Genomic DNA, 23,046 nt, shown 5'->3' with positions numbered 1-23,046 from the left:
ATCTTCTTTCCAAACATATGGGTTTCACAGACCGTTTCATAGAACAAGGATCAGAAGCTAGAAAGATTCCTTGTTGTTGCTGTTAAGTCTCCAATCGTGTCCGACTCTTTGCAACACCATGGACTGCAGCACGCCAGGTTTCCCTGTCCCTCACCATCTCCTGGAGTTTGCCCAAGTTCAGGTCCACTGAATCGGTGATGCCATCCAACCATCCCATCCTCTGTCACCCCCTTCTCCTCCTGCCTTCAATCTTGCCCAGCATAGGGTCTTTCCTAAAGAGTTGGTTCTTCGCATCAGGTGGCCAAAGTACTGGAGCATCAGCTTCAGCATCAGTCCTTTCAATGGGTATTCAGGGTAGAAAGAGTCCTACTGTGTCAAGTCGCTATTAGCCTCACATATGACATACCATAAATATTATCATCTTCATTAACAAAATATCTAATTTATATTTTTCTCATACGCTTCAAAGCATCCAAAGCAAGCACACTGCAATCCAATTACTGGATTAATAAACAATAAAATAAACACAGGCATTTGAAGAGAAAGGGCAAGGAATATTTGTTATAAACCTTTAAAGGAAGCATTATCCCTGTTAACAGAGCTTAATAATTCAATAAAATTTACATCAGACTTTTTCAAATGGCACTGACTATAATTTTGATATATACTTAAAAATATGTACACTATGCCTGATCTACACACCCCAGAAACACTCTCCAATTATCTCTTATCTTCTTTTTGTATTCCCTTTCTTTTTATCACTTATTTATGGCCACAGGAGCTCTTCATTGCAGCATGTGGGCTTAGTTGCCCCATGGCATATGGGATTTTAGTTCCCCAACCAGGGATTGAACCCACATCCCCTGCATTGGAAGGTGGATTCTTAACCACTCAACTACCAGGAAATCCCTTATATTCCCCTTTTAATTTTTTCACCAGAAATACTGAGTAGTCTGTGAATAATGTGCAAGTCAGTTACATCTGACCTGGTTTCTTTGTCTCACTATCCAGAAATCAGTCACATTTTCCTGATATCTGAAGTGCCAAGAACAGTTCTATAAATCAAATTATAAACCTCAAAAGAGGGCACTGGGCATTCTCAAGAGTCCTGTATGAAGAATGACCATCTAATTTACCTTTATTTCTATCCCCAAATAGAAATAAACTAACCTAGCTCTGCTTTTGATGATAGAAATAATCTGTAAAGTAAAAAAAAAAAAAAAAAAAAAATTTTTATAATCTAATGTAATAAAATTTTAAATTAATGTATTCTCAATATATACTTAACAATCCTATAGTATATTAGTATATTAGAAGCATTATGCATGACTCAATTTTCATGGAATTTGAATGTATCCCATCAGCAAACTGGAGAAGAAAATGGCAACCACTCCAGTATTCTTGCCTAGGAAATCCCATCTATGGGGTTGCAAAGAGTTAGATAAGACTTAACAACTGAGCACTATCAGTAAAAGGCAATTCAATATACAAAAGTTGTCACAATATTAAATTATTAATGAATTTGTTAAATATATAAAATATATGTAATTTATAATAGGAAGAACCAACTTGGAGTATGTCCTGTTATATCTGTATTTATACATTTCCTCCATAACATACTTTAATATCCACTGACATGGTTTTTACTATTTCTTTGTAGGTATCTCCCTAATCTAAATCCTCAGTCACATGTCTGCTAACACATATACAAAATGTCTAAAATTCATTTTCTTCCCAAAGCCTACACTTTTCATGTCTTTATTTCTGTTAATGTCACTGACAGAACCCACATCACACAGATCAACAACCTTAGTCACTGTCTCACTCCTTCAATAAATACTTGTGAATCTGCTACATGTCAAGCCTGTTTTAGGCACCTGGGATACACCATGAGGAAGGAAAACTCCTTGTCCTAGGGGGTTAACTTTCTCCTCCTTTGCACTCCTAAGTTTAGTGATCCGATTCAGTCAATGCCACCACTCCAACCTCTTTTAATTTCATTCTCTCCCATCCTCTCACCTAAACTATTCAATGGACTCTTACTGCTCATTCTTTAATCCATGTTTCTTTGAGAAAAAGACATGTTACCCATTATTTGGAGTGAAATGTTTCTAATTTTGGCCTCTCAATTTTCTGATACTCTCCTTTTTATTTCCAACACTTTTCTAAATCATTAGATTTTTATGTCAGATGCAGTAATTAGCCTCTGAAATAGCCTCCAATGATTCCTAACTCCTGGTAGTAACACTCTTGTGCAATCCCCTTACATACTAAATAGGACTGACCTGTATAGCCAATGGTGCTTCCCCATTGGCTCAGCGGTAAAGAATCTGCCTGCGATGCAGGAGTCATGGGAGCTGCAGATTTGATCCCTGGGTCAGAAAGATCCCCTGGAAAAGGGAATGGCTACCGACTCCAGTATTCTTGCCTGGAGAATTCCCATGGACAGAGGAGCCTGGCAGGCTACAGTCCATGGGGTTGCAAAGAGTTGGACACGACTGATATGACTTAGCATGCATGCACGTACATACAGCCAACAGAATACTGCATAAATGACAGAATACTACTTCCAAGGTTAAGTCATAAAACGCACTGCGGTATTCATCTTGCTCTTTCTTCGATTCCACACTCTAGAAAAAGCCAGTCATGAAAAAACTGAAGCACCCCTATGGAAAGATACAAGTGGTAAGGAACTGAGGCCTCCTAAATAAAGTCAGCACAAATTTGTGAACCATTTGAGTGAGCTATTCTAGAATTGGATCCAGTCCCCGGCAAGCCTTGAGATGACTGCAGCCCCGACTGACATCTTGACCACAACCTCACAAAATACCCTGAGCCAGAATCACCCAGTTAAGCTGCCTCCAAACGCTTTACACACAGAAAGATAATAAATGTTTCTCATTATTTCAGTAGTTTTAGGTAGTTTATTACAGAGAAACAGATAATTAATACACAACGCTAATTCTGAAAAATATTTTTATATCACAGAATGTAACGTTATTAGATCATAACCAACATCTTTGGCTTGTCTTGATCAAAGTACCTAAAATGTTTATTTCCATAAAGATACAAAAACTATGGAAAGGAAGACTATGACAATTTCAAGAAGTGATTTATTTAGCAATAACAAGCAAAACTGCATTCCCGTAAGTCACAGACACCAATACTGTAATTTAACTTACACTGAATGCCCTTGAGAAATCATACAGCTGCATTTCTGGGCTGGGACAGAATAAATCTGACAGATTAAATCAGCATCTTCCTTACCTAAGGATCCTGTTCTGACAATAAAATGCAGCTGATAACAAATGTTCTTTCATAACTAATTAAATCTATATGGCTCATTCTTACATTTACTGTGGTAACAGTTGTAAATTCTCTAAGGGCAGAGAGTAATCTCACTTCAGTTCTTATGGGCCACAGCATCTAGCACAGTAAAAGTCAAAATATGTTTGTAAACTGCACAGACTTTGTAACATAAAGCCTAAATATCCAAGATCAGTACATCAGTTAATTTTTTAAAGTGTTAACTATGTTATTTTTATTAATTATTTTATAGTATTTCTAGTTTCATGAAATACCAAAATGTAAAGTCATTTCTTTTGTCCCAATTTTCATTATTTTTGCTAATTTCCACAAAATTCAAACCTCTTTCATTTACTAGCCACAAGAAAAGTTCCTAGTGTGTTTGACTTCAGCCCTCTTTAATATATAAGGTTTAGACAGGTTGATAAAGCATATTGAATTTTGTCCAAATATAATAGTATGGCAACATAAAATTCCCACTGTTCTTAGTAACAGTTTGTTAGTTTATCTGAAAGAAAACAAAAAAGGAACCCAAAGGTTCTGCAATACACCTATACACTTTATAAAAATGGTTTCTAATTCATGAGTCTCAGACCAGTTCACAACTCCAATTTCAATGCTACCAGCTATCATCATTTAGTTTCCAAGAAATTTCATGACATTGAAAGAGGGTCTTGGTGTACTAAAAGACTGAGTACCAACACCCTAAAATAAATATCTGCTGAATAAATGAATAAAAAGTTACTCCTATGGCTTATTTTTAATGATGATGGAAATTAACAGCTATACTTTATCGAAAAGTATCTTCTATAGATCAGGCCCTTGTTGGCACTTTCATATACTATTGCTGTTTAGTCACTAAGTCGTGTCTGACTCTGCCATCCCATGGACTGTAGGGGCTCTTCTGTCTATGGGATCACCCTGCCAAGGATACCTCAGTGGGCTGCCATTTTCTTCTCCAGGGGATCCTCCCAATCCAAGGATCGAACCCATGTCTTCTGCTTGGCAGGCAGATTCTTTACCACTATGCCACCTGGGAAGCCCTTTCATGTATTACTACATTTAATTCTCATAATAATCTTGAAAGGTAAATATTATCCCCATTTTTCACCAAGAAAACTGAGGTTCAGAGAAATAACTGTTTAAAAGTTCACAGCCAATAAATGAGGGAAATGCAATTAAAGCAAAAAAAATGTAGATAAAGTTAAAGCTATCTTCTCTATTGCCTTCAAGATGAATGAATCCCACACACCCTTCAAAGAATATTTTACTTTATCCTACTCATTCCTAAAGGTTCCATCCCATTTTCATCACTCTTTTTTTTTCCATTTTTATCACTCTTAACAAATTTCTCAAACGAAAAGTACAGATATGAAGAAAAAAATTAAATTAAATTTTAAAAAAAAGTACAGATATGTTGTCTAAATGACTTTTAACCTCTTCAAACTTGGAATAAAGTTAGCAGAAGAAAACTGTGTTCAGAATTTTGTCATATCCAAAGGCCTACCTTAATCCTCATTCTCATTAACCTGTCTACAAAGCATGTCACTGCTGATAGTCCATTTACCCTTCAGACCCTTAACTCCTATGACAACTTATTTTCCAAGATTTCCTCTGTCTCTATTTTTCTGTGTTACATACTTTTCCCCAGTAACTAATTCTTTAACTACTATCTCAATTAAAATGTCTTATCTTTTGATATAATCTTTCAAATTCCAGCTAGTAGTTATCTCTACATATAGATATTTCACAAAAGAAATCAGCATGAATTTACCACCCCCTAAAGTAGCTAGTCTCTACCACTTTCCTTACGTTTAAACCATTACATTAAATTCTTCCCTCCTTCAACCTCTATATCTGGCTAGCCATCCAACTTCTGTTATGTAAAGCATAAATATTAAACCACCTACATAAATCACTGTGCTAAGCAAAAGAAAAGTGATACGCTTAAAAATGTCTAATAGGAACTTCCCTAGAAGTCCAGTGGTTAAGACTCTGTATTCCCAATGCAGGTGGCATGGGTTTGATCCCTGAATGGGGAACTAAGGTCCTGCATGCCACATGGCACGGCCAAAACAAAAGTTTAATAGTATTACTTTATCTTTACCAATAATATTTTTATTTAATTTCAAATACTAAAGAGGAAAAAAAGATCTAACTACTAAAATATTGTGTATGTTTGCAATTAAGCAACTTGGAAGGGGGATGATACTTTAGTAGGATATTCTGTGCTTAACAGGGCAAGTTCACAAAATACACAATTATTATTGTTGATTATTGATATCATGTTATTTAAATTTTTTAAACATAAAGTTGGTTAAAAATCATCTCATAAATTTTCCTAACATAAAACCTGTCATATTAAATAACACTGTCTCTAAAATGGAAGAAAGGTCAAGAAGGAATGCCAAAATTCTGCACTTGATAGTAATTTCCTTCCCTAAAACATTTTCTTCTCTAATACATTATGCTTACAAATCAATTCAGAAATTTTAATAAGGCTTACAACAAAAGTGCAAACGAAAAAGGAAAAAGTGACCAATTTTCTTCCCAGTTTTTCAGTTCTACCAAAAACCAAAGAATCTTTCAAAATGTATAATCTTTTTTCTTTCATCAATAACCATCAGCAAGTAGTAACAAACTTTATGTTCTATGAAATACTCAGTTCAGTTGCTCAGTCACGTCCGACTCTTTGCGAACCCATAAACCACAGAACGCCAGGCCTCCCTGTCCATCACCAACTCCAGGAGTCTACCCAAACTCATATCCCTTGAGTCGGTGATGCCATCTAACCATCACACCCTCTGTCGTCCCCTTCTCCTCCTGCCTTCAATCTTTCCCAGCATCAGGGTCTTTTCAAATGAGTCAGTTCTTTGCATTAGGTAACCAAAGTATTGGAGTTTCAGCTTTAGCAACAGTCTTTCCAATGAATGTTCAGGACTGATTTCCTTTAGGATGGACTGGCTGGACCTCCTTGCTGTCCAAGGGACTCTCAAGAGCCTTCTCCAACACCACAGTTCAATAGCATCAATTCTTTGGTGCTCAGCTTTCTTTACAGTCCAACTCTCCTACTGGAAAAACCATAGCCTTGACTAGACGGACCTTTGTTGACAAAGGAATGTCTCTGCTTTTTAATATGCTGCCTAGCTTGGTCATAACTTTCCTTCCAAGGAGTAAGCGTCTTTTAATTTCATGGCTGCAATCACCATCTGCAGTGATTTTGGAGCCCCAAAAAAGTAAAGTCAGCCACTGTTTCCACTGTTTCCCCATCTATTTGCCATGATGCGATGGGACAAGATGCCATGATCTTAGTTTTCTGAACGTTGAGCTTTAAGTCAACTTTTTCACTGTCCTCTTTCACTTTCATCAAGAGGCTCTTTAGTTATTTTTCACTTTCTGCCATAAGGGTGGTGTCATCTGCATATCTGAGGTTATTGATATTTCGCCCGGCAATCTTGATTCCAGCTTGTGCTTCATCCAGCCCAGTATTTCTCATAATGTACTCTGCATATAAATAAGCAGGGTGACAATACACAGCCTTGACATACTCCTTTCCCTATTTGGAACCAGTCTGTTGTTCCATGTCCAGTTCTAACTGTTGCTTCCTGACCTGCAAACAGGTTTCTCAGGAGGCAGGTCAGGTGGTCTGGTAATTCCATAACCTTAAAAGGTAAAATTCTTTCAATTTCCATTTGTTCAATTGAATAAACAGTCTAAGTTGTCTTTTCTTAGTTACAGTTTCACTGATCCCTTCCCCCAACTGTGTCAACAGTAAATGAATCAAGATGCTGCTCAACTGTTAGACTCAAACCACTAAGGATAGATATGTAATAATGGCTAATACTTACTATGTGTGCTAACTATTAAACCTCCTGTCCTGTTTTCCAATTATTGATTCATTTCATTTCACATGATCCTCCAAAAGCAAAAAGTATTATCATTTCCAGTTTAAGGATAAGAGAATTGTGGCACAGAAAGGCTACATGACTTGCCCAACAAGGTTATTACATTGAAATTGAAATTACAGTTACAATTAAATTACAATTACACTAACAGGGTTGTTACAATTTCAATTTCGGTGGTCTCTATATCAATTCACTTTCTAATTTCTGAATCTATCAAGAACTGAATTTTTGAAAGTCCATGATACTAAGCAAACAAATCCTAGAAAAAAAATTTGCAATCTTCTTTAGCAAATAACTAATGGCAGTATAATTTGAAATACTAATATTTCAAATAAGCTTATTCTACTCAAAAAGAAAGATTTAATCAAAAGATGTTTGAACTACGTGATTAGAGGTGGTGACTCACCTGCTTATCAACACTTTTGTTACCTGCTATTATACAAATATTTGAAAAACAGGAGAAAGACTATCATCTCAATTTTGTCATCAATGATCACATTTCACTGAATAAACAAAACTAAAAGAATAAGACCCACTTCTCCTAATTGATACCAAAGTAACTCATTTCCAGAGCTCTAGTCACGCTCTATAGGGGATAAACATGAGCTTTTCCTATTTTCTCCACTGACTGCCTTCAATGATGCTCTCGTAAATCTCTCTTTCCTATCCCTTAATGATATCTCAGGCAGATCCCATAGTCTTTCAGTTACATTCTGTTATGTCGTTGTTTTTAAGTCTCTAAACATGCCAGACACTACCAGATGTTGGATGCTAACATGTATCTATGAGTCTACCTGACACACAGCAGGCTTTCAGTAAATATTATTACTATCATTATTTCATCAAATCTAAGATCCCATTAGTAGTAATATACACTGGTACTTTATGTGCTTCTAAGAATGAAAAAAGTCTGCCAATTAATCTATGACAATTAATTATGAGATATATCTTGATTTTAGATGTCAAAGTGTGGGAAAACTGATTGAAAGAGGTAGTAAATTCAAGCTCTCACTATTTTTGGCTATATTATTTGGTTTTCCTATCTTTGGTCTTGGTCTCCCCACTGCATCTCCAGGATCTAAACTACATTTTCACTTTGCATTGATCCCTCTCCCCAAGTCTCTTTAAAATCCTTACTGGTTCACAACCAGGAAACATTTAAAGTCCTCAGCATGGTATTCAAGGCTCCGTACAAATCACACTATCAGCCCTCCAACATACCTACTAAACCAGATTTCACTAATATGCTTGCATACTTCCACCTATCTATGCCTTTATTCAAAATTACTCTATCTGCCTAGAATGCCCTCAGTGTCCTGTCCCCTCTTCACCGTGTCAACAAACCCTACTGAATCTCTAGTACGTCTGTGAAAGCTTTCAAGATAAATACCTTTGATTCTCCAGAGCAAAATCAATTGGCCATTCCTCTGTAACATAATCACAATACACTACGATTAGAAGACCAACCAAGTTACAAGCTCCTTTAGGACAGGCGTGTACCTATTTTTACATCACCAGCCCCTTGAGAGATCCTGACCATGTATCATCATGTTAAGAATACAGGCTGTAAAATAAGACAAACCTGTGTTTGAACTCTGGTTTTACCATTCACCAGCTATGTGACCTTTGGCAATCAACTCAATCTAAGATTCAGTGACTTCTTAGAACAGGATAACAAAATCTACCTTAGAGGGTTTGGATTAAATGTAAAACACCTGACACAACAGAAACACTCAACGAATATTAGCTGTTGTTATTATCATCGTTGTCACTTTTATTATTTTTTCAAAAAAGGAAGGGGACATCATGAATAGTTAATGAATAGATTAATATATATTCTAATCTTCTCTAGTCAGATATGCCCTGACTTCAGCTTGGCAGTATGTTATTAGAGATAGGGGGTAGAGAGGGAGGTGCTCTTCATGTAGAGGTAACATGTAACCTGTGTTAACATTCAGGTATGCTACAGAGAAATGTCCAAATGATTTTTCAACTTTCCTGAGTCCTCCTTTCATCTCTACCTAACTCCTCAAGCCTTAACCAAAATTCCTCAGTCCTACCTCCTCACCTAAAATAGGTTTCTACCTAAATGGGGCAATGGTTGTAACTGAGTAAACAATATTTTTAAATTTGAGCTTCTTATTTATCTAGTCTTTTAACTGACACACAAGAACAGTTTGAGGTTGTTACTGTGAACTAAAGGATTAGATTCAGATAAATGTATTAATGCTGAGTAAGTAATAATTAACAAGAACATTTAAATTCATATGGTCTCTTACAAAGAAAATGAATTTTTAAAATTAAAAGTAAAGAAATGTTTATATAGCAGTGATAAGCCTCAGTAAGGTATACCGGTGAGCAAGAGGTCAGTATTTTAATTCCAGGCTCTGCTATCAGCTAGTTGTGAGGCTGACCATACATATATCTTGGCCTTTCTGCCCTCAATTTATTCATCTGTGAAACAGAGGACTTGAGAAGGTGTTTTTCAACTCTAAAACCAATTCTAGTATTAAAAAATTAAATTTTCATTAGAAAACTGAAACAAACTAAAATTAGATAGCCACTAAAAATTCAAAGGATTCACTTAAGCTATTCAGACATACTTAGGAACGCACATGTAAATGTCACCCCAACTGAAAAAAAAAAGAATATGCAGGCACAGTCTATAACTGAAATGAATACAAGTTACAAGTAACCAAGGAGAACTAAATTATTTCACAACCATATGATTGCTCCCACCTGAATTTCTTATTGTATATAAAAAGGACTATTAATATAAATATCACAGATAAAAAGAATAATATCTAAAATCAATAGAGACATTTTCCAAAAACCTGAACTGAACAAGCCCAGAGGGACAAAATTTGAGGCTCAGTTTTCCTCACAAACATACCGCTAACCTAGCCTTAACTAATACCGCTGAACTCTGTAGTAGAAATAATTTTAATAGCAAATATAGGCATTATTTTAGCACTTTTCATATTTTAACTCATATAATCCTCACAGAAGTCCTGTAACTACTATTACTGGCCCCATTTTACAAATGAGGAAACTGAAGAACAGAGAGGAATTAATAGAATGACTTGCCTGAGCTCACTCAGCAAGTCAATTGTGCAGCTGGAATATGAACCGAGACAGTCTGGCTTTAGAGTTTGTTCTCTCCGTGCATCACTGACACACAGGTACATGATGCAAATGGTTAAACAATAAAATGAATCCCAGTGATTAGGTTAACTCTGCCACTAACCAAGCTATCTGTCCTTGAATCACAACCTCTTTGGACTTCATTTCCCACTCAAGTAAAAAAGAGACTCGGACTAAATAATCTGAAATTCCTTACAGGTCTAACGTTCTATTATCTATGGAATGCTTTAAAAGCAAAAAGCCACAACTGTGGCATAGCAGCAGCTATGCTCACTCTTCTTTATCTTCCTCCTTTTACACTTATCACTATATCTCATTATCTTTTTCCTATGGCACATCTTTATAAGTTCCTCTGTTTAACAGCTGCCTATCTCATAAGAATTACACTAATAATCTTGAGAAAAAAATTAATTAATAGAGGTGAACTTTAACCTCCAGACCACACTCTACCATCTCCAAACCATGCAGAACTAAGACCTAGGACTAAAAATAGACCAGCCATTACTTCAGCAGGTGCTGGAGACTGTGCCTAAACATATGTATGCACAAATGGATGGATTTATTTATTTTTCATAAGCCAGCAGGATGTAGGAATTAAGAGCAGGGGCTCTTTCAATCTCATATCTGCTAACCACAATTAGCAGTTTCAACATAATCAGTTACTGAATGGCTCTAAGACTCAGGTTCCCGGTCTACAAATAGAGCAAACATAAAAACCTACCTACACAGCTTGCTATCAAGAAATGTTTTTAAAGTAATGCCATAGTGACTGACAAAATAAGCACTCAAAAAATAACAGCTGTTGTTACTGCCCCTGTTAGCATCACTGCTATTTACAATTCCCATATAAAGGCAAGAGCTCCCAAGTATGACAGATTTTATTTCAAATTCCGGCTCTACTAAGTATATGGCCATGAACAAGTTGGTTAGTCTCTCTAAGCCTGAGTTTCCTCATCAGTAAAATGAAGATAATAAATCATCTATCTTCAATTCAGTTGCTCAGTCGTGTCCGACTCTTTGCAAACCCATGAACCGCAGCACACCAGGCCTCCCTGTCCACCACCAACTCCCGGAGTTTACTCAAACACATCTCCACTGAGTCAGTGATGCCATCTAACCATCTCACTCTCTGTCGTCCCCTTCTCCTCCTGCCTTCAATCTTTCCCAGCATCAGGATCTTTTCAATGAGTCAGTTCTTTGCATCAAGTGGCCAAAGTATTAGAGCTTCAGCTTCAACATCAGTCCTTCCAGTGAACACCCAGGACTGATCTCCTTTAGGATGGACTGGTTGGATCTCCTTGCAGTCCAAGGGACTCTCAAGAATCTTCTCCAACACAATTCAAAAGCATCAATTCTTTGGTGCTCAGCTTTCTTCACAGTCCAACCCTCACATCCAAACATGACTACTGGAAAAACCACAGCCCTGACTAGACGGACTTTTGTTGGCAAAGTAATGTCTCTGCTTTCTAATATGCTGTCTAGGTTGGTCATAACTTTCCTTCCAAGGAGTAAGCGTCTTTTAATTTCATGGCTTCAGTCACCATCTGCAGTGATTCTGGAGCCCCCCAAAATATCTTATCTTAGCCAACAGGAATTTGCTGTATGGCTCAGGAAACTCAAACAGGGGCTCTGTATCAACCTAGAGGGGTGGGATAGGGAGGGAGATGGAAGAGAGGTTCAAAAAGGAGGGGATATACGTGTAACTATAGCTGATTCATGTTGAGGTCTGACAGAAAACAACAAAATTCTGTAAAGCAATTATCCTTCAATAAAAAAATAAGTTAAAAAAAAATCATCTATCTCACAAAACTGTTGTGAAGATTAGATGAGGTAACAAAGCTGCTGACACCTGGTTCCTAACTGGTCAATAAATACTAATTCCTTTCTCCTTAATGACAAAAAGAGCACATTTCCACTAATTCAATTCAAGGCCTAGAGATTAGAAGTAGGAATCACAGGGAAAACAACTTTCTTTTCTCTATCATTCTGTGCAGGGGGATATACCAGAGAATTCTCACTCATGGGATTCTCTTTATCCTCTTATGTGCTTCCTAAGACTTGAGAGCTTTTTCTCAGGCCATCTCCAAATGTTCTGAAAGGAGTTGTGTGTTCAAAGGCAGCAACTCTTAGAAACTCTCTCAGGGCACCCAGAAATTCAAAACTATTTTCATAATAATACTGAAATGGAGCAGGACCCTAAAGATCCTTTGTCCCCCCACCCCCCACCCCTGTCCTCAGCCTGCCTTTTATCTGTGGAAAAACTTTAGTCAAAGATTAAGTTTGATCAGAGAAGTGAGAAAATGCCAGGAAAGAATCCGCCTGCAACACGGGAGACCTGGGTTCAATCGCTGGGTTGGGAATATCCCCTGGACAGGGAATGACTACCCACTCCAGTATTCTGGCCTGGAGAATTCCATGGAGTATATAGTCCATGGGGTCACAAAGAGTAGGATGCTACTGAGCCACTTTCACTTTCATTGAATCCATGTTAAATTTTGAGGTTTCCCAAGTGGAGCTAGTGGTAAAGAACCCGCCTGCCAATGTAGCAGGCATAAGAGACACACGTTTGATCCCTGTGTCGGGACGATCCCTTGGAGGGGGGCACGGCAACCCATTCCAGTATACTTGCCTGGAGAATCCCCATGGACACTGGAGCCTGGTAGGCTACAGTCCACAGAGTTGCAAAGAGGTGCACATGACTGAAGCAATTTAGCACACAGCTATTCTAGATAAGGAAACAGCAACCCACTCCAGTATTTGTGCCTGGAGAATCCCATGGACAGAGGACCCTGGCAGGCTACAGTCTATGGGGTCACAAGAGTTGGACATGACTGAGCGACTAAACCATCACCACCAGTCATTATAAAGTATAGTCAAAGACCTTTAGTTTCTTCTCAAGGGCTATGGAATAATCTGAGCCATATCCTGTGAGCTGTCTTACAGATACTAAAACCCCTACCATGTAGGAAAAGCTAACTACATGATGACCAGACTGTAGCCATGACATAAGCTGCCAAAATTCTGAGAACTGGCCTCAAGGAAACGGGAACAAACCAACCATGGGACTGCAGATTATCTGTACTTAAATTAAACGAAATGACGCTGGTCAGATCACCAATAATCAATTTCAAGATGACTGTCAGAGCTGACTGTGCTGTTTCTGCATGTAGCTCCCTCCCTAAGCCTACAAAAACTCTTGTCCACTGATTATAGAAGAAGTGGGGCCGGTACTGGTCTTTGGATAAGTGTATCATTTCCCCACTCCTCCCATCCCCCACCCCCACCGCTGTTGCTGACATCCAAAATAAAGCAAACTTCTTTCCACCAACTTGGCCTCTTTATTGGTTTTAGAGCAGTGAGCAGCAGGACCCTATTATCTGTTACAATACTACAACTTCATGTGCTTTTTTCACTCATTCTTTCACAAATACACAGTCGAAGTTCCCAAAGGCCACATGAAATATGATGTCATATCCCTGAAGGATAGTAGGTGTGTTTGTATACTCTGTGCTTCACACATCTCTCAGTTTCAATTTCAAATATAGAGTATTATCAGTAGATATTGGGATCTTTTTAACAATTTTTAAGAGTTTCAAATAGTACCAAGACCAAAAAGTTAAAGAATTACTTCTCTAAGGTATAGAAAAAGCTCACAAAGCACATGCATTACTCTGTGAATTACAATTTTACCAATTTAGTCTAAATAAGTAATTCACACAATAATCTAAAAGCTTCTCATTTTCCTGTATGATTATATTTCAGGCATTCAATCTTCAAAAAAATGACTGATTCACTAATTATCTGTGAATATTCAGTGACAGAACTGGTTCTAAGGACTTACATCTCCTTATTTATGGTCTATAGTCTTTCTAAATTCTGCAGGTCATCGTCAATAAGAGATGACTGTTTTCTTAATCATCACACTGTCCCTCTCATTACACATAATAAGAAAATTGCAAGTTATGCTTACAGCAAGTTAATTAAACTTTCCCGTGATTTATAATAAATAACTTTTTAAGGCTTTTCTGATACCAGATACCACACCTGCCTAGTGATAGGAAGAAACAGGTAAGCAAATTTCCTTCTATAAACAATTAAATTTAAAGGTGTATAACATATAAAAAGTTTGAAAAGCCAGGGAGAATTCTTCCATATTATTTACACAGTGATCCAAATTTACAACCATGTTCCAAGTCCTCAATCTACAATCTTCCCTTTCTACACCATTTTAAATTTTGAAAGCACTATGTTGAAATATGTGCTTGAAATATGACTGAAATATAAACCCAAACACAAACACACAAAAAAATTGTTTTTTGTTTTTTTCTATTTTTAAAAGAGATAGAATTTAATGACGAATCTATCAGCCTACAGCACATATAGAGCCCTTATTAATATGTGTTGAATGAATAAATAATTTTTTTAGGCATTTGTTCATGAGCATTGCCTGTTTGACTTCTTTTGGCATTTACTAGGTAAGGGGAAGACCTGAAAACAAAAATACAACCAGGCAAGACCCCGAGTGAATTTTGACAATCTCCCAAAGGCCAATTGAATAAATACCAAGCAACCCACAAACTACCTCGTTGAGCTGTACAACTTGAGCAAACTCTTCCGAACTTTGTTACATTACTATTTTTAAAAAGATTACCATGCACCTCCAATATATGTACATTTATTTATAAATTATCTCCTTCTACAACTGTATACATTATAAACACAGAATTTTTAAATGGAAGTTTTAAAAAATGAGACAATAATAAACTAATTTAAGCTTTCACTTGTGAATAATACAAAAATATTTTTAATCTCTTAAGAAATTACCAATAGCAATACTTCTAAAGAACAATCTAACAGAAAAGTTTCATTGCTTTTTAAAACCCTAGTTTTTAGTCTTTCAAAGGCCTAATTCAAACTTCAAGATTCAGTTAATTTTGAAACTTGATGATAATGGCTATAAGCTGGAAAACTGACCTTACAAATGCAGAATACTCTAATACATAACATATATTTAGGGTGAAGTTCACTATGGATGACAATGGACGTTAAAATCTTATTTCGAAAAATTATTTTAATTATTTTGAAACTTTTTGGCAAGCTTCTTGTTAGGTCTATTAAAGTAGCACTGTTTTTTCTGTAATTTGGCTGACAAAAAGCTAGTACTAGAACTGTCAGCTCTGCCATTTTCTTGTTGTTCACATGTACTTGCATTATTGATTTCTTTACAGGAGTCTTTTTAATTCACATCCATTTTATATGGGTTAGTTTAGTCAAAATTAGGTAATATCCATAAGTTTATCTAACTATATGCAACCATAAACTGAACTATTTGCTGAAAGTGAACAAACAAGTGAGAAAACTATTAGCAATTCTTGACTCTCCTTCAGACTACCTCCTAAAATGAGGTCATCTCATCAACGTATTTATTCAATGTTAGTAAAATTTCATTTCTTCCTGTCTTACACATAAAAATGAACATAAGTAACACTTCTAAAACTACCTTCTCTTCCTTCATGGGAATGTTGGGTATTCTCCTCAGGGGCTATGATGCAAATATACTTGAAACCCCTAGCCAGCACAACTTAATCAATCTCTCAAATGCTTTTCAGGTTAGGACTGAATTTGAAGCCAGGAATCATTTTCCATGGTCACCCCAGGTCAAGTAAGATTCTATGTTCTTATGATATGGGCCTTCACCCAAAAACTGATCCAAACCCAACATTCAGGGATGGGTAGAGAAGTATAATCTTTCCAAGACACTCAACCTGACATACTTTATTAAACAATGAAAATAACAGTAATAGCTTCCTATCTTATACAACAATTCACTCAGTTAAGAAACATTTGTAAATACCAGGCATCTTATTGCTATACTCATCCACAAACGTTGTTTTAAATATACTATATTGTACTTTCATTTGCAGAAGTGCCTGAAAGGAAAAGTGTGGCTTGTGCCCCATCGGGTGGCCAAACTGGAAATTTCAAACAAGTTCCAGCAAGGCAAGTTAACCCTAACTAATCAACATAATGCCTTTGGGAAATTGAAGCATGCAACACAAGTGTTCTCATGGGAGAGTTCTATAAATGAAAATCACAATAATGTTATGGTGTTTCCCTACACTTGAAAAAAAGGGGTATGCAGTTTATGCAGAATCCTTTCCAAACCTTGCAACAAAAAAAATTAAAACTATTGCCATCACTTTTTATTTGAGTTCAATAAAAGCTTCATTGGGTCAGTTTTCCATTCACAGATTAAGATATCATCAGATTTTTTTTAAAAGAAATTATTAATTTAAAAGAACACTTTTAACTGTTATACTTTAAGTTCTATCATCTTCATATATCAAGCATAATGAAATCATAAAAATGTACAGAAATTTGGAGCTATATGGGTCCTCAGAAAACAGAGGGTTGTGAGCCTAGATCAAGTCCAGTTCTCTCACTTTACAGATGAAGAACCTAAAGCCCAGAAGAGGAAGTGATTTCATCAGGGTCACACAGTCAGTGTGACCTGACTCAATGCTTACACCTCTGTGCTCAAAAGACTATATACGATACTGGACATGTAATTTAACCTTTCTGGACCTTAATTTCTTCGTCTGAAAAAAACCAAGGAGACAGGTAATCCATCAGTTCCCTTTTAACTCTAAAATTCTGAAATTTAGATATCTCATTATTTTAGTACCTTACAAAACTACAGTGTACACAGACAAAACCATTCCTGGTTCCTGAGAAACCAAAGCAGCACAAGACCCTAGGGAAGAAAACACAAGTCAGCAGCCAAAGGCACCAAATATATTTGCTTCTTTTGCTAATATTCTGTAAAATATTAACATGGTCATACTAGTCTGGCAGAAACTGGTCTAAATTAATTTTGATTAATCAATTACAGAGCTCTAAAGTATGCAATCACTGATTCTAAATTTTAAAAAGTGTTCTTGAAAAGATTTATTGATGTTCTGCATTACATGCCAAGATTTATACTCAAATAGATTACTGGAAACAGGGATAGTCTCTTTCCATTTGTGTTTATTCTTTGTAAAAACTATTCACAAATGAATCAAACCAATTTTCTTTGTATTATTTCTCCATGTTGCTCTATTCTTTTTATGCTTCATTATTCTGCCTATGAAGATTGAGTCTATGAACTCTACAATTCATTTTTAAATTAGAAACTGATCATTTTCAGGATATTGATGGATCACTAATACTAATTTTATAGTCCAAAAAATGGAAGCCATTAAAAGTTAAATCAAAAACCTATGAACTATAATGGACCTTAAAAAGCTCTAACCCTATATTCTTACTTTACGAAAGAGGACAGAAGCCTGGAAAGGCAAAAAGCCTGTCCCCATGGCTTTATGACAAACATATACAAGAATCAGCACTTACGGTATGACTGTGTGTACACAATAATACATACAATCACAGAGGTAAAACATTTTCAGCTTCTGTCTAATGCTTTGATGTTTCAAGTAAAATTTAATGCAGCAAAATAACATGGAAACCAAAAAAGCTGAACAGTTCATAACAGTTCACAGCACTAGAAAGCAGCCTACACTAGAAATCATGGTAATATACCAAAATTTCATCACCAGTACTTGAAAAACAAATCCAAGTGTCTGTTCTACTAACAGTGTTTCAACAGCATCATCTTCACATGTGAGAAACTACATTTTACTGCCATATGAAAAGGTTCTTCTCTCGAGCAAATGCTGACATCTTTCACGATATTCTTTTTTCCCCCAAAGTTTCTAAGCTGCCAAATTCCTCTAAAGATTCTTATTTATGCCTCTTTATTTTTAAAGGAACCGTACTAGCTCTTGAGAAGCAATATACAACACACAGATCCCAACCCTATAAAAAATGGCTCCAATTCAAAAAGAAAAGTGCTCCTTATTAATTTTGCCTAACAAATAACAAGCTTATGAAAGATCCAAGTCACAAAGTAAGGATTCTCTGTAGAATAAAAGTCAATAATCTACAATTAATGAATTTTTTAAAAAATAATGTTTAATTGGCCTAGGAAAAAATAACACAGTCATACATATGAAATGTGTTCCTCTCTGACCAACTTAAAGTAAACCATCTAGGACTAATGTCCAAATGCAGTATGTGAAATGAGTACCAGAATGACTCCAGCCACAAAGCTGATATTATAAATCAAGAGGTAATTGCATCTTTAAGTCTTATGCTTCTCCTTTCAGCCCTAAAAATTGTATTCTAAATTAATACAATTTTATGAAACAGTTAAGTGCTGTAATACTTAAAATGAATCACAGCATACAACCAGTCACTATTACTTCTCCCCAAATGAAGCATTCCATACTATATAGGATGTTGCTTCAGGATGCCCTGTTCTATGAAGAACTGGCAGTGGTGCTGAAAATTACTACTAGAAAGATGAAAGACCAATACCCTCCTTTCAATAAAAACCATCATCTGGACTCTAGCCAAGGTTTTAAAACTGACCAAATGTTATTAGCAACAATAAATCAAGAGCTCTACAGGCTGAAAAGCTTGTCCCTTATTTCATTCTTACAAAACGCAGTCACAAAACACTATAAGAAAATTAAGTGAAAGAAAACATTAACAACTCTAGGCCTTTCATTTCTGGCAATAATGAAATACTGTATGTTGCCAGGTGAATTTATTTTACAATCTTCAAGGTTCTGTTTAACCTACTTATGTCTCTTTCCTTGCCTTCTTCAATTCTTATAACTGTTACATGAATAAATAAACTTCTGCGATTGCCTAAACATCCTTTCAATGAACTTAAAATAGAAATGAAAAAGAGAACCAAAATATCTTAATTCATAAAATCTAGCTAGCATATTTGTGTTCATATTGATTTTATACTCTTTGTTCCTGCACACAACACAGATGTGAATTACCGGAGGTTACAGATTAAGTCTCTCTATCCAGGAGCTGAACTGCCAGCCACCGACAATAACGTATTGCAAAGCTTAAAACCCTCCAGGTATCTTGGCTTCTGAATACATAAATGAGCTCATTATCTTTACTTTTCCTTTCATTAACGTAAGCCTCCTTATCACTATCTATTAAACACCGTCCAGGAGCTATTATCACAGAAATTAAGGGTGAGGAGGGCCATGATTTCTGTATACACAGGAATGTTTTAAAAGTACATTGTTTACAAGATAGTACTTTTCTCCCTAGCTAACAAAAATTTTAGGAAAGAAAACCTGAAAATGTTAATAATTCCCTTCTCTTTCTTTCTTCCTCTTCCCCTTCACTCCATTCCAAAACCGAAGAGCCAAAACCAAAGATATGATTACTTTATGTACTTCATGAAATCAGTGAAAACACGAGTCACCGTCTTATTATCAAAACAAAACAGTTGATTACGATACGTTCGCCTACAGTAACCACCGCACGTGTGATACATATTTAAATCAAGTTTCGACCCTGTTACAAAGCCTTTGTCAACAGTGGGCAAGTGGGGGAAAGCTGAAGGGCTCAGTGAATTGAAGGAAATCACCGGAGGGGCGAATCTAGGAAGAGGATTCCTCGGGGAGAGGTGAGCCGAAAGAAACAAGACCTAACCTTGGAGAGGGGGCGCTCGCCCAGGGTGGGGACCAGAGGTCAGGGTGAGCGGGAGGAGGAGGGAATTAGCACGGAACCGCTGCACCCCGGGCTACCCTCACACCCCGACTCCGCTACCTGCGGCTTGCCCTCCCACCAACCATTCCTCAGCCCCGGCCGGCTGTGCAGTCCCTCCCGGCCCGCAGCCAGCATATCCGTTACCCCGGCGGCAACGGGGCTGCGGGGGAGGGGAAGGTCAGCGGGGCCCGGAGGGGGCCGGCCGCGGCTGGGATGCCGCAGTGGCTCCCCGTCGCACCGGGTCAAAGTCCGCCCGGGTACGGGGGAAGCAGCAAGAGCGGAAGGCGGCGGTGAAGGTCGGGACTTGCGAGATGGTGGCCCCTCCGAGTCCTCCCACTCCTCGGCCGCCGCCGGTACCTCATACTGGATATATTGCTTCCTCCACTCGGGAGTGATGTGCGCGGAGAGGTGCTCGGCGAACTTCATCCTGCCGTCTCCCCTTCACTCCTTCTCGGGTCCAGCAGTTACAGGCGGCGGCGGCGGCGGCGGCAACAGCGACTCCGACTCCTCCCCACATGGGCCCCGGCGCGGCGCGGCGCTGCGCTTCTCTCCTCCTCCGCCGCCGCCGAGGTCTCCTCAGAGCCGCCCTCCCGCCATCTTCCTCCTCCTCTCCATAGCCCCGCCCCGTCCCGCCCTCTATACGTCATCGCCATGGTAACCGCCTACGCGCCCAGACGAAAAGGGCGGAGTAAGGGGCAGGATTTGGGTATATTCCTTAAGGCTCCGCCCCTTCTGGGCCGGACGTGCTGAAGGCACCTCCCCTGACCTCTTCCGTCTGGCTCCTGTTGGCCTTACAGCTGCTCGCTACTGCCTGCCTGGGAAGCAACAGCGTTGTTATTGCAATTAATATTAATACTGTAGCAGCAATAATCCACACAATACGTTTATATTTGCAAAGATTTGTGCAAATGTTTTTCCATTTTAATATTTATTCTTCATAAGACCCTGAAGGATGGATCAACATTAATCCAAATTGAGTAACTAAAACAGACTAAATACTTAAGGCCCAAATGTATTTCAAGGAACCCTACTTTACACGCTCTAGGTGCTCAATAAATGCTTATTGAATTTAATTAAAGACGTCAGTGCCAAAAATTACATGCTGCTTCTGAATTTCAATGTAATTATCTAGTCCAGGGGATACCAGAAAGGCCAACAACAGTACATGGACCCAAACTAGAACTGGGATTACCACCTGGGCTTGTGACTAAGCTTCCTGGGAATTAGAAATGGTGTTGAGAGGGAAGCCCATGTTGGAAAGAAAGAGAATCCTCTAGAAACAAGGTTGGAACCCCACCCTCAGGTGACCAGACATGAGTACAGTATGCTGTACTGTACTGCATCATACTGAGGCTGACTGTCCTCAGGGAACATGCAGAACAGATCACTCACACAGCTTGGCACCACTTTTGAGTGTGGGAGTAACTAATCTGGAGGACCTGATTTTGGACAGTAACCAAGGTCCTTCCATGACTGCAGGAGCCCTGGGTAATATTAATAATAACTAACATTTGTTAGGTGCTCACTGTCTATGTAACAAATACTATTCTAAACACCTTACATATGCAGTACTTTGTCCTGTAATTCTCACAATTTTTAAGAGATCCAAAGACTAAGGGACTACAATGGTTAGGACAGTATTCTATGATATCAGCATCTACTATTGGCATATTTTTTTTCATCCATGTGTTTTTCTCGTTTCCCCTTCCTCTTAATTCATGCCAGTGTGGATTCTGCAGTTATTTCCTCAGGACAGGGATGATGCATGATGGAAAACAGTCATGGGCTATGAGTCTTTCTGACTTTCATCGTACAGAAAACCTCAACCTCTGGTCAAGGTTAGATCAATCACACAGCTTGGCACTACTTTGAGCGTGGGAGTGATTGACCTGGAGGACTTGATTTTGAACTATAAGCAAGGTACTTCTGGTGAAAGGGTAATCGGAGTCAAAAAAAGAATAGAAGAAGGAGTGAGGACTCCTCTCAACTTAGCACTATACCCCTCTGCTCACCGTAGCAGTTCCCCTCTACTGGAGGTAAATGTTGCCAGAAGAAAAAGACAGACAAGAGAGGTCCATGCTCCCAGGAAGGAGGAACAACCACAGAGAATAAATGGTTGCATGGTGTCCCTAGAAGGACAAAACCAGAAGCAGCTGCAAAAGAAATTGCTGAGCCTTTACCAGATATGGACTAGAATGGCTGACTCTTTGTTTAATTGAAGTATAGTTGATTTACGATGTTTCAAGTACATATCTTAGTGATTCAAATATATATATATATATATATATATATTCTTCTTTTTCAGATTCTTTTACTTTAGAGGTTATATAGTTCAGTTCAGTTCAGTTGCTCAGTCTTGTCCGACTGTTTGAGACCCCATGGACCTCAGCATGCCAGGCCCCCCTGTCCATCACCAACTCCTGGAGTTTACCCAAACTCATGTCCATTGAGTCGGTGATGCCATCCAATCGTCTCATCCTCTGTCGTCCCCTTCTCCCACCTTCAGTCTTTCCCAGCAACAGGGTCTTTTCAAATGAGTCAGCTCTTCGCATCAGGTGGCCAAAGTTTTGGAGTTTCAGCTTCAACATCAGTCCTTCCAATGAACACTCAGGACTGATCTCCTTTAGGATGGACCGGTTGGATCTTCTTGCAGTCCAAGGGACTCTCAAGAGTCATCTCCAACATCACAGTTCAAAAGCATCAATACTTCGGTGTTCATCTTTCTTTATAGTCCAACTCTCACATCAATATTAAATATAGTTCCCTGTGTAATAGAGTAGGTCCTTGTTTATCTATTTTATGTATAGCAGTGTGTATCTTTTAACCCCAAATCCCTAATTTATCCCTTCCCCCCTTTCTCCTTTGGTAATATAAGTTTACTGTCAATGTCTGTGAATCTCTTTCTGTTTTGTAAATAAGTTTCTTTGAATCATTTTTTTAGATTCCTCATGTAAGTGATATCATATAATATTTGTCTGTCTCTGTTTGATTTACTTCACTTAGTATGATAATCTCTAGGTCCATTCATGTTGCTGCAACTGGTATGGTATTATTTCATTCATTTTAT

General features: G+C 37.9%; 1 protein-coding gene across 1 annotated transcript in view; it reads right to left on the bottom strand.

The window, feature by feature from the left end:
- Positions 1 to 20,586, bottom strand: part of XPR1 (xenotropic and polytropic retrovirus receptor 1) — a 191,026-nt gene extending 170,440 nt beyond the window's left edge. Inside the window, exon 1 of the mRNA XM_065936157.1 lies at positions 20,337 to 20,586. Within this exon, the coding sequence (XP_065792229.1) occupies positions 20,337 to 20,405 (69 nt within the window). The 5' untranslated portion in view covers positions 20,406 to 20,586. The remainder of the gene's footprint in view (positions 1 to 20,336) is intronic.
- Positions 20,587 to 23,046: the final 2,460 nt, after the last annotated feature.

This window comes from Muntiacus reevesi, chromosome 5, assembly GCF_963930625.1.
Source record: "Muntiacus reevesi chromosome 5, mMunRee1.1, whole genome shotgun sequence".
Lineage (NCBI taxonomy): Eukaryota > Metazoa > Chordata > Mammalia > Artiodactyla > Cervidae > Muntiacus > Muntiacus reevesi.
This window is presented reverse-complemented; position numbering and strand designations above follow the sequence as displayed.